At 39.8% G+C, this 19,479-nt stretch overlaps 1 protein-coding gene across 2 annotated transcripts in view; it reads left to right on the plus strand.

Annotated features, from left to right (window-relative positions):
• Positions 1-19,479, plus strand: part of CSMD3 (CUB and Sushi multiple domains 3) — a 1,215,628-nt gene that overhangs the window by 768,290 nt on the left and 427,859 nt on the right. For both annotated transcript variants that reach the window (XM_073330296.2, XM_073330291.2), the window contains 3 exons: positions 9,787-9,903; positions 15,070-15,285; positions 15,884-16,072. In XM_073330296.2, the coding sequence (XP_073186397.1) occupies positions 9,787-9,903; positions 15,070-15,285; positions 15,884-16,072 (522 nt within the window). The remainder of the gene's footprint in view (positions 1-9,786; positions 9,904-15,069; positions 15,286-15,883; positions 16,073-19,479) is intronic.

Consider the following 19,479-nt stretch of genomic DNA (forward strand, 5'->3'; position numbering starts at 1 on the left):
TATACAGACTCTGCACACTTCCTAGCGTTTTGGTATTCATTTTTAGTGCACAAATATCTACAAGTGTAAAGATGCGTGGCACCAATTATCAGTGCTGTAAGAGAAGGGTGATTTCCCGCATAAACAATGGCAATTGCTGTATAATACAGAATGTCCAAAAAATCCCTTTTGATACCTGTGCCTTAGTGAGCTGGCATTCTATCTTGTAAATGTGTGAAACGCCATTTGAACACATGGATATGGATCTTGTCAGCTATTTGATTATGTGTTCTTGTTATTCTGAGAATATAGGATACATTTCTTGGCCATTGTGCTAAATTCCATTCCTTGTCGCTAGTACTTGCATATAAGATTAAGTATGTATGTCACTGGAATAATGTCAGAATCCTAAAATGCTGTAAAATAGCCAGGGAGGTCAGAATGGTTGTGTACTGTCATAGGGCATATCTGCCCTCTAACATCATGTGCTGGCTAATTGTGGTGGTTCAGGTGCTCCCTGCCTTAGTTTTCCCTCGTCCAGGTTTTCTGTCTCTCCCAGAAATTCACAACACTCAGCCCTTTGGCTGGGTTACTCTGAGTACAATCCCATTTTGATGTACCAAGAACAAACAAAAGGTTCTTACACTCTACTTGGGGGTCTTGACTTTGATTGGCTGGTGCCCATATATAAACTTCCTGCTTCCTTTCTGGTCTTATCTGAGCAACAAGCCATTGCCTATAAGTTGCTGTGCGGACCCTGCTTATTTCTGTCTTTCCATCTGTCCCTGCCAGCTGCCTGGCTGCATCTTTCCCTTGGATTGGCTTTTCTGGCTTTGGACCTCTTGTGTGAAATCTGACCACAGATCTAGACTGCTCTTGACTTGCCTGACTTCTGGGCATTACATAGAAATGCACAGATTCACTCTCGGTTATATAGGGATGGGAGTGGTCAGGGAAATTTTCACTCTGGTTCCATCTTCAAAAGTGGCATTAGAATCTGTACTGAATCCAGTGTCATCTGCCAGAGAGGCCTGAGTGCTAGTTTAAACAGAAGTTTGGTCAGTCAGTAACATTACTGATTCTTAATGCTTGTGGAATGCCAGTACAATATTTACAAAAATAAATAAATCTCAGCTTTAACTTAGCCAAACCACATATGAGAGCACACAATAAATGAACATTACCATAGCCTAATTATTACAAACAAATCTAATGATAGCAGGGTATATAAAGAGGTTCAGAGTTTGGATGCTTACCCAGACTATCTGAACGGATGGAGGACGGCACAAGACCTCATGACATTCTGTTTCCACAGCAGTATCACTGCTCTTTGTCTCTGTTGCTCCTTTGCTTGCCTACTGTAGCATGTGACACTATTCAGAGCAGTGGAGGTATTACAAAAGGACTCAGAAGACCTTTCAAATGATATACAGGGTGGGATTGAATATAAATACTGCTGCTGGGATATATGTGCAAAAGACACCATAGCTGTGGTTTCTTTCACTGCCACTTGAGGTTTTACAGGGTACTTATCCTGAAATTTTACAGGGTACTTATCCTGAAATTTAATAAAACTTTTATTTATAAGTACTGCATGGCTGTGAAATATTCTAAACCTGTGTCAAGCTTCTTTTGAATTCTTGTCCTATCCTCCAAAGTGCTAGCAGCCCCTCCAAACTTGATGCCAATCACAGATTTTATAAGTATACTCTCTACTCCATTATCTAAGTCATTAATGAAAATATTGAATATTACCAGACCCAGGACAGATCCCTATAGGATCCCATAGATAGGATCCAAGTTTGACAGGGAACCCTTAATAAAATTGTTTAAACAATCAATTTGTCCTAGAGGATAATATGGTAGTAAGTAATAGCAAATATGGATTTTTCAAGAACAAACCATGCCAAACCAACTTAATTTCCTTCTATGATGGGATTACTGGCCTACTGGATAGGAAGAAAGATGTAGATATGATCTGTCTTGATTTTAGTAAGGACTTTTACACAGTCTGATGTCATATTTGTGTGAGCAAACTAGAGAAATATGGCCCAGATGACATTATTGTTAAGTGGGTACATAACTGCTCGAAAGACCACACTAAAAGATCAGTTATCAATGGTTTGCTGTTGAACTGGGAGGGTGTATATAGTGGGGTCCCAGAGGGGCCTGGTCTGGTTCTAGTACTATTCAATATTTTCATTAATGATTTGGATAATGGAGTAGAGAGTATGATCATAAAAAGTGTGGATGATGCCAAGCGGAGAAGGGTTACTTGTAATGTGTGAGGATGGGATTAGAATTTAAAATTACCTTGACAATTGAAGAATTAGTATGAATTCAACAAGATGAAATTTGATAAAGTGCAAAGTACTTAAGAATGAAAAATCAAATGTACAACTATAAAATGGGGAATAATTGGCTGAGCAGTCATACACTATAAACCTTAGATCCTTGTCAGCAGTGTCACAAATTGAATATGAACCAACAATGTGATGCAGTTGTGAAAAAGGCAAATATCATTCTGGGGTGTATTAACAAGAGTGTTGTAGGTAAGATATGGGAGATAATTGTCCCACTCTATTCAGCGCTGGTGAGATCTCAGCTGAAGTGTTTTTCCCAGGTCTGTGTGCTACACTTTAAGAAAGATATGTACAAATTGGAGAGAGTCTGGAGGATAGCCTCAAAAATGATAAAAGGTTTCCTCCCATGAGGAAAGGTGTTTTCTATTTGTTTTTTTTAAAGTGGGATATTTAGTTGTGAAACAAGAAAAGTTAGGGGGACCTGATAAGTCTTCAAATATGTTGGTTGATGCTATAAAGAGTTCAGTGATTAATTGTGCTCCATGTCCACTGAAGTTAGGACAAAAATAATGGGCTTAATCTGCAGCAAGAGAGATTTAGGTTAGATATTAGGAAACACTGTCTAACTATAAGGATAGTTAAGCTCTGGAATGGGCTTCCAAGATGATGTGGAATCTCCATCATTGGATGTTTTTAAGAACAGGTTAGACAAACACCTGTGAGAGATGGTTTGGGCATACTTGGTGCTGCCTGTTAAGGTCCCTGCCAAACATACATTTCTATGATTCTGTTTACCTTTTATGTTCCATGCTAGCTATAGCTCACTTTGTTCCTTAACCTTTCTGATTTATCCCTTCATGCTTGTGCTATTCTTTTGTACTCCTCCTTAGCAATTGGTTCATGTTTCCATTTTTTTGAAGGATTCCTCTTTGATTTATCAGGCCATTAAATAGCTCTTGATGGAGCCATATTGGCCTCTTACTGTTCTTTCCATCTTTCCTCCTTATTGAAGTAGTTTGCTGTTGTGCCTTTAATATTGTCTCTTTGAGAAACTGTAGGATCTCCTGAACTCCTTTTTTCTTTAGATTTTCTTTCCATGTGACCTTACCTAACAGTTCTCCAACTTTGTTCAAGTCTGGGGTATGTTTTGGCTTATTCTGCTGTTTTTATTTTTTTCCTTTGAATCACAAAATCTAGCGTTTCATGATCACTTTCACTCAAATAGCCATTTACCTTCAGATTCACAACCAATTCCTTCTTGTTAGTTGGACTCGAATCTGAAATCATTGTCCCCCTGATTACTTCTTCTGCCCTCTGAAACAAGAAGTTGTCTCTAATACATTCCAAGAACTTACTGGAAATTTTGTATTTTGCTATGTTACTTTTCCAGCAGATGTCTGGGTAGTTAATGTCCCCCATTACTACCAGATCTTGAGTTTTGGATATTTCTGTTTGTTCTAGAAGTACCTTATCCACCTTCTCTTCCAGATTTGGTGTTCTATAGTAGATTGCTGCCATGGCTTTGCTCCTGTTTCTCTCACCCTACCCCTGCATTTTATTTTCACCCAGAGACTTTCAACTGGTTTGCTTCTCACACCTTTCCGAAACTCAAATCTATATGTTCTTCATGTATAATGCAACACCTCCTCCCTTTTTTCCTGCCTGTCCTTCCTGAATTAGCTGTAGCCCTCTATACCAGTATTTGAATCATGAGATTTATCCCACCAAGTGTCTGTGATGCTAATTAAGTCATAATTCAACTTGTGTACTGTGATGTTCAGTTCTTCCTGTTTATTTCCATTTGCTTTGTGTTTTTGTATAGACACCTTAGAAGTTGAGCAGGTTCCCTCACTGTATTCCAGCTTGGTGCTCCTATGACCCTATTGTAATTTACCATTTCTCCTCTCCCCACCCCCGTCCACTTCTAGTCCACTGTCTAGGTCACCTCTTTGTACATCCACTTGTGAGCTTTTGTCATCTGCCCCCTTTTAACCTAGTTTAAAGCTCTGCTCAATAGGTTGGCAAGTCAGTATGCAGAGTCATCTCCCCTTCTTGGTCAGGTGGATGCCATCTCTTGGCAACAATCCTCCTTTCCTGAACATGGTTGGTATCCCTGTTGATACTATCAGCACAGCCATGCATTCATTTTCAGGATGCACATGCCCTAGCCCTGAACCTTATGCTCAACAAGGGGGATGGATGAGAATATAACCTGCACCCCGGACTCCTTCACCCTCAGTCCTAGAGCCCTCTAGTCACTGCTGATCTGCTGAGAGCCATACCTGGCAGTATCATGAATGCCCACAAGGATGATTAGCATTGAGTAGTAGACAGAGGGATACATGAGCCTTTGCAATCTTTCTGTAATGTCTCAGATGCGGGCTCCAAGCAGTCATCATACCTCCCTGGACATCATGTCAGGTCAGAAGATGGATGCCTCTTTCACCCTCAGAAGAGACTCCCTGACAACCACCACGCAATATCTCCTGTTCATGACTCTCCCTGCCTCAGGGGCAGGTATCTCCTCCTCCCCATCCATTAGGGTCCTCTTCTGCTGTTTCCAGGAGAGCATACTGAATCTTGGCCCCAATGGATGGGGGACCTGGGTGCAGGGTGGAGCACTGTGTACAGCCTGAGATGGCCAGCAGCCAGTCTGTTCCTTGCAGAGTTGTGGTTCTCCTTCCCCTGTGGTGTTTCTGTAGTCAATTAGCACCATCCTGGATGTCTCCATGTGCATCCTGTCAATGAAGTCCCGGTGCTCCGGAATATTATGTAGATGAGCCACCTCTTCTTGCAGCTCTCTTACCTGCTTCCTGAGGGAGTCCACCAACAAAGACTTCTCACATCAACCTCTTCGCCCTGCTGACCTTTCTTTGGCAGGGACATGCAAGCCAGATTCCCAACAAGCCAAGAAGCCCGTGCGATGCCTGTTTGGCCAGGGTCCCACAAGTGCAATCAGAGGAGAGCTAGTAGTGGTGGTGTTAATGTGCCATGTGTCTCCTATTGTGGGTTCTTAGAGTATCTATAAGTTAAGGAGAAAACAAACAAACAAGCAAGCAAACAAAATAACTTGTACCTCCCTACCTTTCTGTTCAGGGGAACTCAGCTTTGTCTCTCAGCTGCTTTAGTATCACCAGTCACTGCTGTTAGTAATTTTGGAAGGCGTTAGAAATTTTACATTATTTTCTGTGGTACTGTCATGTACAATAAAAAAGTCCCTGTTATAGTTCACCGAATACATTAATAAAGCAATTGCCGAAGCCAAGTCCTGAATCTATATAGACACTATAACCTGTGGGTACAGAGGCAAGCTGATGTTTGTAATCATTTTTGTAGGGTTTAAAAATAGACCACCGTGATCTTCCACCTTTGTGCAACCAGTGACCTGTGCTCCCAATGCCATGCTGGAGCCTCCACTTTTATTTGACAAATAAAATTTGCAGATTTTTAAAATATTGTGCGCAGAATTTTAATTTTTTTTTGGTGCAGAATGCCCTCAGAAGTGCAACATGCAGCTTTAAAGCATGGTTGAGGTTCAGAGGCGGGAAACTCTGTAAGAAGTGGGGAGAGGAGTGGAACCCTTTTGTGAAGGTACTTTGGGAAAAAAAGAGGGGAAAACTAGAGCAGTCAGACCAACTAAGTTTTTCAAGAAATCATTCCAAGTTATTCCCAGACTATTTATGAAAACTGTATTTTAACTACAAGAGCTGTGAATGAGCCCAATGCTTGCCTTTGTGGATTGTTCCACTGTGATGTAAAATGTATCGGAGGTGGAATTCCATTATGAGTGTGCTACAAGTTGATGGGTACATAATTAGAAGTGACTGGTCAGGAGTTTGTGGAAGTATGAAAAATGATAAAAGCTGAGCCTAGCTGTAGCCTACTGGCCTTTGCTGATTTTTTGAGCCAAGCACCCAAATTGCATCACCAAAATAGAGAATGAGTCTAGCTGATCTAAGTGTAGCAGCAGCAGCAACAAAACAAAAGCACATCAACAAAACACCTGAACTTTGAAACATCTCAGTGCGTGAACCTAAATCTGACACCTGAATACTGCTGAGTTCAGGCAAATTTTGGCTCCAGTCCCCCAAATTCTATTGCTTCTATAGACAACCAATACAGCTCCTCCCAGTCTACCTAAAACAATCTGGACCTCAATGCTTCTCATTGCAACATCAGCACAAAACCCATGGATTTGGCATATCATCACTCCTATGCCATTTTTCTTACCATATTAAAGCCCAGAATTTGCAACAGAAATACACAGAAATGTGGTGTTGAATACTGTTTTACTATTCCATCTAACAGAAACCACTGTTGAAGCCAGCGCTGCTTATTCTGAAAGGACACTTACTGAGAGTTTGATTATTTGAGGCTGATAAGGGAGTTTTGTGTTAATTAATTTGGAAAAGCGACTAATGTTAATTAATAATTGTAATAAACTTTTCTGAAGTTATGTTGAAGCTATGAAGCTATGTTAGTTAATGAAACCTAGTGACAAGGAATCAGTTGGCTGTTTTTAAAGGTCCTGGGACTAGCAAAGGAAAAAAGAAAACACTTTGGATATCAAATATAATAAAGCTGAGAACAATGAAAGGGTAATTACTTTTAATTTTCAAACTAAAATAGCCCATGTAAATGGCTTTTAAAAAATTGCAGTGTTTTTTAGAGAATCTTGTACACGCCAATAATGAGAAATAACTGTTCATCGTAACAAGCACTGTACAGAGCAATATTCTTGAGGAAAAAATATATTATTTTCTAAAATCTATAATGCCTCATCCCCATTAAAATGTGTGCAATGGGTTCCTTTCTAGACTCATTCTAAACCTTAATGTGAGGGTAATCTGCAGCTCTGAATAACAAATGTGGGTGTAGGGGAGAGAGAAGAAATTGCAGTTTAGCTGTCCTAGTCAGGTGACCAGTGAAAATACAAACTTCAAAAAATCTGGTTACTAGTCACTGTAATCTTGATAAAGTTGGTAACTATCCTATAAAATTACCTATTCTGATATTGGCAACCACCATTAACGTCTATAGTAATAGACACACATTTTGTATTCAAAGGAAAGAAAGAAAGAGATTCACAAATGCTTATGTATTATCTGCCACTGATCCTTCAATAGCGAGTGGCGCTGCACATTTATTTGTACCTTCCCAAGGTTCAAACTATAGTTTAGCAGATTTAGATTAAATCTCAGAAAAAAAATTCCTAACTGTAAGAACAGTAGGGCAATGGAACAAAATGCCTAGGGAACTCATGGAATCTCCTTTACTGTAGGTTTTCAAAAAGGTGTCTGGATCACCATTTGTCTTGGATGGTTTAGCCACAACGAATCTTGCATCTTCGCAGGAGGTTAGACTAGATGACACTAACGGTCCCTTCTAACCTTATGGTTCTATGATACTAGGCTTTGATGGTCATTATGAATGGGCCACTAGACCGTTTGGTGACCTCTTTATCTAGAGGTCTGCCCTTAACTTGATGTAAGTTTGTGACTTCCATAAAATCTGGTGCATTTGTCCCCGAGTGGGCCTCATCCAGCTTTTGTTGAAATCTAAGGAAAGATTTATATTAAAGTCTGTATAAGTTAAATTCAGCTCTTGTAGAGGCAAAAAGAAGGGGGGGAAATTGGCTGGCAGGAGCTATAGGAATAGGAATATGTGCATTCCTTCATCTCACCTGACCTTGACCAGAGTATGTGCTCACAGTCATAGAATCATAGAATATCAGGGTTGGAAGGGACCCCAGAAGGTCATCTAGTCCAACCCCCTGCTCAAAGCAGGACCAATTCCCAGTTAAATCATCCCAGCCAGGGCTTTGTCAAGCCTGACCTTAAAAACCTCTAAGGAAGGAGATTCTACCACCTCCCTAGGTAACGCATTCCAGTGTTTCACCACCCTCTTAGTGAAAAAGTTTTTCCTAATATCCAATCTAAACCTCTCCCACTGCAACTTGAGACCATTACTCCTCGTTCTGTCATCTGCTACCATTGAGAACAGTCTAGAGCCATCCTCTTTGGAACCCCCTTTCAGGTAGTTGAAAGCAGCTATCAAATCCCCCTCATTCTTCTCTTCTGCAGGCTAAACAATCCCAGCTCCCTCAGCCTCTCCTCATAACTCATGTGTTCCAGTCCCCTAATCATTTTTGTTGCCCTTCGCTGGACTCTCTCCAATTTATCCACATTCTTCTTGAAGTGTGGGGCCCAAAACTGGACACAGTACTCCAGATGAGGCCTCACCAATGTCGAATAGAGGGGAACGATCACGTCCCTCGATCTGCTCGCTATGCCCCTACTTATACATCCCAAAATGCCATTGGCCTTCTTGGCAACAACGGCACACTGCTGACTCATATCCAGCTTCTCGTCCACTGTCACCCCTAGGTCCTTTTCCGCAGAACTGCTGCCTAGCCATTCGGTCCCTAGTCTGTAGCTGTGCATTGGGTTCTTCCGTCCTAAGTGCAGGACCCTGCACTTATCCTTATTGAACCTCATCAGATTTCTTTTGGCCCAAACCTCCAATTTGTCTAGGTCTTTCTGTATCCTATCCCTCCCCTCCAGCGTATCTACCACTCCTCCCAGTTTAGTATCATCCGCAAATTTGCTGAGAGTGCAATCCACACCATCCTCCAGATCATTTATGAAGATATTGAACAAAACCGGCCCCAGGACCGACCCTTGGGGTACTCCACTTGATACCGGCTGCCAACTAGATATGGAGCCATTGATCACTACCCGTGGAGCCCAACAAGCTAGCCAGCTTTCTACCCACCTTATAGTGCATTCATCCAGCCCATACTTCCTTAACTTGCTGACAAGAATACTGTGGGAGACCGTGTCAAAAGCTTTGCTAAAGTCAAGAAACAATACATCCACTGCTTTCCCTTCATCCACAGAACCAGTAATCTCATCATAAAAGGCGATTAGATTAGTCAGGCATGACCTTCCCTTGGTGAATCCATGCTGGCTGTTCCTGATCACTTTCCTCTCATGCAAGTGCTTCAGGATTGATTCTTTGAGGACCTGCTCCATGATTTTTCCAGGGACTGAAGTGAGGCTGACTGGCCTGTAGTTCCCACCACCATCAGATAGAAACTTCAGGATAAGGAATTGTGAGATGTTCACCCTTTTGTTCGCTTTGGGCTGTCATTTCTCTCCTTAAGATTTACAATAATGTGTGTCACTGCTCACTATGATTCTGAAAATGTAAACTATTTATTTATAAGGAGAATACATTTTTCATAAGGAATTATCAGAAAACAATTGGTGTAATTAGCAATTCATTTTGATATTTATAAAATCACCTTAGCAAATAATTAATCATATTTAATTTCTGAGCACTTTGTGTAAATTTTAGCTAAAATTAGAGATTTGCTGCAGAGGAAATTGTAGAATCACTCATATAGATCATTGTTTAAAAAGATATTATACATTTCTTTGCTCTTTTACATGTCTAGGTTTTACATGTCTATTGTATTAATATGTCCCTTTATTATTCTTAGCCTTATGTGGAGGAGATGTTAGAGGACCTAGTGGAACAATTTTATCCCCTGGTTATCCTGAATTGTACCCAAATTCACTGAATTGTACATGGACTGTGGATGTCACCCATGGAAAAGGTAAGAGATTTAATTGTATTTTTGTTTCAGTCTTGTTTATTTTAGTTTGCTATTTCATGCCCCATATGCAAAACCAGGTTAGCACTGATGAGCTGGGAGATTTGCTATAAACATTATTAATTATGATGATTGAAGATTTATACTGTGGTAGCACTTATATGTCCCAGTCATGGACGAAAGACCCCATTGTGCAAGTCATTATACAAACACGGGACAAAAAGATGGTTCCTGCACCAAGGACCTTACAATCTAAGACAAGAGACAATAGGTGGATATAGACAGATAGTCAAGGTAACACAAGGAAACAATGGGACAATATTTTCAGCATAATAGGTAGTGGCAACAGCACACCATCCATTTAACCATTGTCAAGTTTTATTAGGCATTACAGTAAAGGAAAGTTTAAGGAGGGCTTTGAAGGAGGACAATGAGATGGCTTAGCAGATGTTCATGGGGAGCTACTTCCAACAGGACAGGCAGCATAGGGAAAAGCATAAAGGTACTTGTTTGAAAATTTAACAAGTGGGTGATGAAGGCTGGCATTGTTGGCCAGTTGGTGATGACAACTGGTGTCTGAATAGCATATAAGAGTTGACAGATAGGGTGGGGGATACATGGTGAAGGGCCTGGAAAGTGAAGTCAAGTAGCTTATGTTTGATATGATAAGAGAAAATGGAGCCAATGGAGGAAGGCAAAAAGAGCGGTGACATGGCCACAGCGATGGGCTAGGAAAATTATCTTTGTAGCATTCTGAATGGTTGTCAGAAATGTTATGGTCTGAGTGACAGGGAGGATGGTGGTGATACCCACAGTGATAAAAAATGGAAGCGGTGGTGGGGGCTTGGGGGAAGATTAAAAGCTCTGTTTTAGCCATTCTAATATTTCTGGAGTAGCTAGGTGGATCCCTCTTGTACCACCACTGTAAGCGTTAATGGGGCAGTTGTCCATGATGTGTCATATGGCTTGTACCTCACCACAGTCACAATTTGGTGATTATTTGATTTTCCATTTGTGGAGGAAATATACATACCTTAAATACATTGTCTGTATGCAGATGAGTGAAGTCCACTCCCTGTGGGGAAGGCAGAATCCTGGGACTTGTTTTGTTGGATCTTCAATCAGGTCTTTGTTTGGAGAATCACAAGTGGTCCACAATTCAAGCCAGTGAGGGCTGGTGTCCTTTCCATTGGCATGTAGCATTAACATATGGATCCAGAAAGGTTTCCTGGATATGGGTCTGGAGAGTGGCAGTGAATTCAGATCTTGGTGAATGAGATGACAACCTTCATGTGGGTGATCTCCCCTATTATGTGTGAAAGCACAAGGAATGTCATCAAATGGGTGACTGAATGATCTTAAAGGACCTCCCAGTCAGAAAAGCAAGGGCAATAACATTCCATGTCAGGGCTAAGCCTTCCTTCCAATAGGTCCATCGCTTCCTGGATATGGATATGCAAATTATGCAGCTCGGGTTCAGCCTAACCAACACAAAGTACAATTACACTACGAAAATTAACACTGAGCCTGCAAGCACGCAAAAATTACATTAATAAAACATTAAGTGTGACCTTCAATATAAAGAAATGTATTTTAACTCCACTTCTCATCTATGCCCCAGACTATAGGTAGTCTTAAATATACCTTAAATATATTTCTCATGGACCACTATTAAGATCCATATGTATCTTAAAAAAAAAACCCTAGCAATATTAAATAGTAAAACTTCTAGAAGTAACTGAAAAAACAAGTACATAATTTCCTTTCATAGAAACATGCAAAATGCTTCTTCAGATAATTATTTTATCTGTTCAAACAGCTGTTATGTGATAAGGGGAGGGATCTGAAAATGAAAACAAAGCATGTCATCATTTGTATTTTATTTTACTTTATTACAATAACAATATTATTCATATTCTGTTCTCTGTGAAATGATACTGTCTATGGAATATCAAATTTATAATTAAACTTATGAACTAATGGAAGATTTTTCATCAGACAACCAGGTTCATAACACTGAGAGAGAAAGCTTGAGTATCATATATCTTCCTATCTTATTTATTTTAAAGTGTTCACTCACATTTCTGAAAACAAAACAAATCCCTGCCCAAAAATCTCTTTTAAACTTTTTCTCCTGAGACATCATAATCTGTCACACAGTGTACATTAAAATGAATAGACCATTTTTCTGCTAAGAACTGAGTTGTGCAACAACAATTGAGATATACTTTGTTGCTTAGAAACGTCATCACAAACTGGGAAAGTGATGCAAACATCCCCTTGATTTAGACTTTGAGTTCTGGGTTTGAAAAGAACTAAAAGTGAAACTTAGCTGAAACTGATGAGTATCCCATGGTTTTGAGATATTGTCATAAATCTCTCCCTGGAATCTATGGCAAAGTAGAGACAGAGTTTGTGCACAAAAAGGCCAGGGGTCTTTCATGGTGTGAGTTAAGAGGAGAGAGAATAAGTAATGTATCCAGAATGGATCTATTGTTTTGTTCATAGATTCATAGATTTTAAAGCCAGAAAAGTCCATTAAGATAATTTAGTCTTACTTTATGCATAACGCAGTTAGGAAACCCCACCCAGTAATTTCTGCATCAAGCCTGTGACTTTTGTTTGAGATGTAAGACATCTTAAAAAGACATCCACTCTTGATTTAGAGACTGTATGTAATAGAGAATGCACTACATCTGTAGATCAATTGTTCCAATGATTAATTACCCTTACTGTTTAAAAATTTGCATCTCATTTCTAGTCTGAATTTGTCCAGCTTCAGCCAAAAGATCTTTTTAGTGCCACTGCATTGCATGATAGTCCCTCATCCTCAATGTGTGACTTTGCACATGACTGTATTGAAAGACATATTATTAAAATAAGCCTACCTTACCAAGTGATGCAGATTGTTCTGTATACTGACCCATTCCTATTATTATTTACCATTCAACTTGTTGAGAGAGGGGAGAAATAAATGGTGGTTTATTGTTAAACAGAAAGAGGGGGATCCTGTGATGTGATCCAGGCATGATTATGGTTAATCACCATGCAGCTTTCAGCAAGGATAAAGCAGCTCAAACTCATCACCATGTAGCACCAGAGTCAGGAACATTAAACATCACATTATCATTGGTCAGGCACTCATGATCTAAGGTGCCTCCTGCAGCAACAAGTTGAGCAGCACTATCTGAACAGCCCTCATCTTGAAAAATTTAGTCCAGTTCAGGGAGAGATGTTAACAGAGCAACACGCAGATCTTAATAAGATGCTACTGCGCACTCCAGCTGTAAAGAAATGTTTGTAATAAAGTGATCTTCATATATGCTTAGGAGAAAGAGACAGAGTAAGTACCGGAGGGCTGTTGTAATGTTGCCTATGAAAGTATAAGGAATATTGCCTGTGGCTCTTTGACAATGGAAAATGAGATGTTAGCATCTTCCCTTGCCACCAGCTACATGTCATTAGTTGCCTCTGACTCTGCTTTCATTACTGCTGTAATGCTTGCTGCATTTTCCTTTTCTCCAAGACTGTAGCTATTACACCTTCTTTCCTTGATTTTAATCTAATCCGTCTCATTCAAATTTAAAAGAAACTATTTGGAAACCTACTTATTTGGGGCTTGTATTCTTTCTTTCTTTCTTTCTTTCTTTCTTTCTTTCTTTCTTTCTTTCTTTCTTTCTTTCTTTCTTTCTTTCTTTCTTTCTTTCTTTCTTTCTTTTCCACAATCCCCCTTCTTTCCAAAAATCCCCAAATGGACAGAAAACAGAAATGTCCCTACTCCATCCAACAAGACGATAGTACATTAAAGAAGTAAAAGAACAACTGCACCATTAGTGGTGATTTTTGCCATTATTAGCTAAAGATCTATAGGTTTGGATTTTTTTTTTCCCTTTGAGACAGTCCTCCATGTTTCTGCAAGAGCCAAGTTTTCTACCCCTCTGATGACAATTAATGCTATTCATCATGTGTTACACATTGCTTGCAATAGTTGTATTGCTGGTGCAAAGCAGTCTTAAAGTTGGTGTAGCTGACAATGGTGATCACCTTAGTGAAGAAGAACCTCCACTACCATAGAGCAGGCTGAGTATAACCTAGGTTCCTACTGCCATCAACCGACTCCCGCTCCCACTCCCAGCACAGGATCTCAACCAATGTATTTTGTGCTATTATAGAATTGGTGAGAAAATGAAATCCAACTGTTGCATTCTACTTAAAGATTTTGGATTTTTTCATCAAAATTCAAACATGTATGACACATTGCTTGGTTTTATATTTATACATGTTATAGTTGTTATTTATTAAACATGTACAATCTCTATTCTTATAACAAACAAATTCTAGTTAGAACAAATCCAATGTATAGAACAAATACAAAAATACCATCCAGCAGAAACAAGAATAGATCAAGATATTTACACAATGCTTGGATTCTGGTATTAACCTCCATATTTCCAGTTAATGGATTTTTATGGCTCATGTTAAAACAAAACAAACAAATGAAAGGAAATCAAAGCCAAGAGGGAAAAGAGCTGAAGGAGAGACAAAGAGGAGAGCAGATTGGGATGGAGTGGATGCATTTATCTCCTGTCTTTCATCCAAATCTCCTGCTGGAACATTTAGCCAACCAGGTCTCAGAAACTGTCCCAAACAGAACTCAAATATTTCTAGTGCTAGCCATCTATTGTAAGTGATCCTTTCCTTCACAGCCAGGCCTGCCAGTCCATTATACCAGCCTGTGTACCTAGGGGCCACTTACTTTGAAATGTAGCAAAATATGGTGTCTCACAACAAAACATTACTTGATTTTAAATAGAAGGAAATGTGTGATTCAGTTAATTATCAAAAGCAAATATCCAAATCTGGTAGCTATAAAATAGAAGTTTAAAAAACAAACAAACAAAACAAACAAAAAAAAAAAACCACCCTAACCAACAGGAAGGAAGGAAGGAAGGAATAACTAACTAACTAAATAAATTAAATAAATAAAAATAAAAAACCTAGCAGATCTATTGGTTATACATTTTAAGTAGGTTGAACATATATATTAGAATATTGGATTACTTTAATTTTCTGAATCAACATTTGCAATGAAATGCACAGATTTAAGCAGTGATATAATTGCATTCATGTTAACGCTGTGATATGTAAATAGATATTTGTTTCTAACAGGAGTGCAGTTCACCTTTCATACCTTTCATTTGGAAGACCATCATGACTACTTACTAATTACAGAGAATGGCAGTTTCACTCAGCCACTAGCACGCCTGACTGGATCAGATCTTCCTTCGGCAATCAACGCCGGTCTCTATGGAAATTTCAGGGCTCAGTTGCGCTTTATTTCAGATTTTTCAATATCATATGAAGGATTTAACATTACTTTCTCTGGTAAGGGGCTGAAATGAGCTATTTGTATAAAGTGAAGAAAATTCAACATTTTGTGAAAAGAGAGAGGTCCAAAACTGATTTGAATGAATAGTGTTTTGTAAAATAACACAATTGCTTCCTTTGTACCTTAAGAAATTAAATCCTTATATCTCTGTTGAAGCATTTTTAGTACACATTTTAAGAAGTAAAAAAGGCAGTAAACTGTAAAGTATGTTACTGAGGGTGGGAAAAAAATGGAGCAAACCTAATTTCAAGTAGTGATATTCCAGATGAGCCCTTTAGGAAACTGCTTGTGATGTACAGTTTGTTTTATGTGTCTGAGACATTTATGGCTCTTATAAGAATGGTAATGCATGTTGTGTTAGACATCTTACAAATGCTATGAGCATGTATTGGTCTAATTTTCAAACCTCAGCTGAATCACCTATTTACTATATGTGCATTCATTTTGTGTTTGGTTCTAAAGGCTAAATTGAGGGTCACGTGGAAATGTGCGCAAAATAATAGTGTGTATGACAATAATAAGGTGGATAGAGAGTAAACAATTGAAGTTCTTGCCACATAGAAGCTGATTTTTTGTTTGCTTGTTTATTTCCAGAATATAATCTTGAACCTTGTGAGGATCCTGGGATTCCACAATTTGGTAACAGAATAGGATTTAATTTTGGAGTCGGTGATACTCTGACATTCTCTTGTTCATCTGGATACCGTCTAGAAGGAACTTTGGAGATTATCTGTCTTGGTGGTGGCCGACGTGTATGGAGTGCACCTCTGCCAAGGTGTGTGGGTACGTGGTCAGCTGCTTTCATTTGCTTGTACGTGTAGTCATTGTCCATGGAGTTGCAGATATATAGTATGGATAAGCATGGTAACACACCTCTTAATTTTCACAGTACTTTTTACGTTTTCCATGTTTTTTTCATTTTATTTCCTTTTTTAAAAATTCTGTAGTTGAACTGGCATACCAACTTCACAGACAATTCTTGGAGACACTTTCTAGGCACTTCCACGTTTAGAAGATAATGGTTCTTTTTTCCGTAGTGGTTATTAGGTGCAGAAACAGGAATATAAATTTAGGCCAACATTTTCCAAGTTGGATGCCAGACAATAGGCACTTAAATTAATATTTAAGCTTCTAGGTGACATCCGTATGGGGGATGTAGAGTTAATTGTTGTTAGGGTATCTAGAGCTCATGTATCAACATTTTAAACATGCTATATTAATATAAATAAATGAATGAACATCCTGATTTTTAGTTTTACTGGGGATTCTCAATCCCAGTGAAGTTGCATCTGTATTATCTCTAACAATAAAGACATGCATTTAAGTGCCTAATTTTAAGCATCCAGGTAGGAAGATGTTGGCCTCAGCAATTAAGGTGAAATCCTGGCCCCACCGAAGTCAATCGCAAAACTCCCATTGATTTTTGGATACAGGATTTCATCCTTATTTTTATAATCTTGTAGGAAATAAATGAGTAACTTTATTGTTTGAAGAGGGTTGTGTGGGAAAGCATCTCTGTTGAGGGATTTTTATAATATGATTGGTACATAAAGATGAAAGTAGATTTTTTCCCCCTAAATTTGTTGTTGGCATAAAGAATATTAATTGACTAAATTTTGAATTATTCCAGTATTAATATTTGGTGAATCAAAGCCCTTATTCCACAAATATACTGATACTTAACTTCACATAGGTACATTGTCCCAGACTACCCATGTGCATAAAGTTAAGCACATATATAAATGTTTGCTCGATAGGGGACTAAAGAAATGAATTAGTTTAGTAATTGATTTAATGCCGCCACAGGCACTTCACATTTCTCTTTCCCTCTAGCTCATTCCTTCCCTGTGGGGTGAATAGCATTGAGTATGTGTGTGGGGGAATGGGAAGGAAAGATCCTTCTTGTATGACAGGTGGAATTTAAGGTTTTTTGTAGTCATGTCAGTCCCAGGGTATTAAAGAGACAAGGTGGGAGTGGTAATATCTTTTATTTGATCAGCTTCTATTGCTGAGAGACACAAGCTTTCAAGCTTGCAGAAGAGCTCTGTGTAAGGCCTAAAGCTTGTTTCTCTCACCAACAGAAGTTGGCCCAATAAAATATATTTCCTCACCCACCTTGTTTCTCAGGTGGAATTTAAGGCCTTGTCTACACTACAAAGTTTTGTTGGCAAAAGTTATGACGCTTTAATTAAAATGCTTTAATTAAAACCACTGTTGCATGTCCACACTAGCTCCGTATGTCAGCAGAGCTCATCCACGCCAACGGCTCTTGCAGCCACACGGAGAGTGCACTCTGCTATCCCACTGTGCAACTGGCCACAGTGTGCTTTGGGAAGGGTTGGCAGTGCCTCATGGGGCAGGTACAGCGTCACATGGGGCAGGTTTCTCAATCCCATCATTCCAGGGACATCCTAGTATATTTTCAGTTGCTTTTTTCAACTGAAGTGGCGGGGACGGGGAGAAGAGAGAGGAGAGTGGTGTGTCTAGGGAGGGAGAGACAGCAGGCTGACCGACCTATCCTGAGGCAAGGGGAGCCCACATGTCAGCGCCCGGCTCTGCTGGGCACCGCAGTCTCTCCTGAAGCAGCCCACTCTGCCTGCCTGCCTATGGTTCTCCCACAGCCTCCTCAGCTGCCCGGAGTGGCAAACTGATCAGCTCTGTGAGCTCTCTGTGCTGAGGGATGTCAAAGCAGCACAGCAGTCCATTCTCCCCTCCTCCCACTCCCTGCAGCAGCAGTCTGCCTGCTGCTGTGTTCCTAATGCAGGGCAGAACAGGAGAATTCCAGGCTGATGATTTGCTCTTTGTTCCTCAAATGGAGCAGAATGCTCAGCTGTCAGATAGTTCCCAGAGCTCTGAAAGTGGAGGGGCGCATGCCTGCAGGGCAACAGAGATCAAAATAGTGAGCAGAGCTGCTACTGATGGAAGCCAGTTATCCTGACAAAACAAACAGTGGTGTCTTAAAGCTGCAAAGCGTCACTGTGTGCTTTGCCACAAAAAGCTTTATGCCCTCCTGAGGTGGTTTAATTTTGTTGGCAAAAAACAGAGTTTTGCCGCCAAACGTAGCTTTGTAGTGTGTACGCCTCCCCTGTTTTGTTGGCAAAAGGCAGCTTTTGCTGACAAAACTTTGTCGTGTTACACAAGGCCTAAGACTACCCCAGACCTACCTTGACAGACCTTTAAAGGCAGAATAAATTAGTAGCTATTGCTTAAAGATAGATCAGAAAAAAACCCCTGAAATTTAAATTTCCTGAGGTGGAGAAAAGTGTGAGTGAGAGTGAGAGAGAGAGCACTACAAATTAGCTGTGAATTATCTTTGAATAAACCTTTGTGTTTTGTGTGGTTTCAGAGTAACAGCTGTGTTAGTCTGTATTCGCAAAAAGAAAAGGAGTACTTGGGGCACCTTAGAGACTAACCAATTTATTTGAGCATAAGCTTTCGTGAGCTGCATCCAATGAAGTGAGCTGTAGCTCACGAAAGCTTATGCTCAAATAAATTGGTTAGTCTCTAAGGTGCCACAAGTACTCCTTTTCTTTTTGTGTTTTGTGTGTTTGTGAAGGAATAGTCCTCCCACACAATATGGGTCTATTTTAATGAATATTTCCTCCCACAGATTGCTCCTCCCATGGATGACATTGTGTTTAAATTGTTTACCTTTGTTGTATTGAAAATAAATTAAAAAAAGATTTTCTGAAAAGTAAATCTTTTGGTTTTCCCCATTGTTTACCACATTCATTCTAATTAGAAACCTAGGTTATGGTTATTGCTGTTGAGATGTTTCACAGCCTCCACAGAATGACTCTCATTATCTTATGTGCCTTAGCCACCCTCAGTTACACCCTCGGTTTTGTATCAGTTACAAATATATATATATTTGTACCTGCCCCATGCTGCACAGCTACAGACTAGGGACCGAATGGCTAGGCAGCAGTTCTGCGGAAAAGGACCTAGGGGTGACAGTGGACGAGAAGCTGGATATGAGTCAGCAGTGTGCCGTTGTTGCCAAGAAGGCCAATGGCATTTTGGGATGTATAAGTAGGGGCATAGCGAGCAGATCGAGGGACGTGATCGTTCCCCTCTATTCGACATTGGTGAGGCCTCATCTGGAGTACTGTGTCCAGTTTTGGGCCCCACGCTACAAGAAGGATGTGGATAATTTGGAGAGAGTCCAGCGAAGGGCAACAAAAATGATT

This window comes from Lepidochelys kempii, chromosome 2 (assembly GCF_965140285.1).
Source record: "Lepidochelys kempii isolate rLepKem1 chromosome 2, rLepKem1.hap1, whole genome shotgun sequence".
NCBI classification, from domain to species: Eukaryota; Metazoa; Chordata; order Testudines; family Cheloniidae; genus Lepidochelys; species Lepidochelys kempii.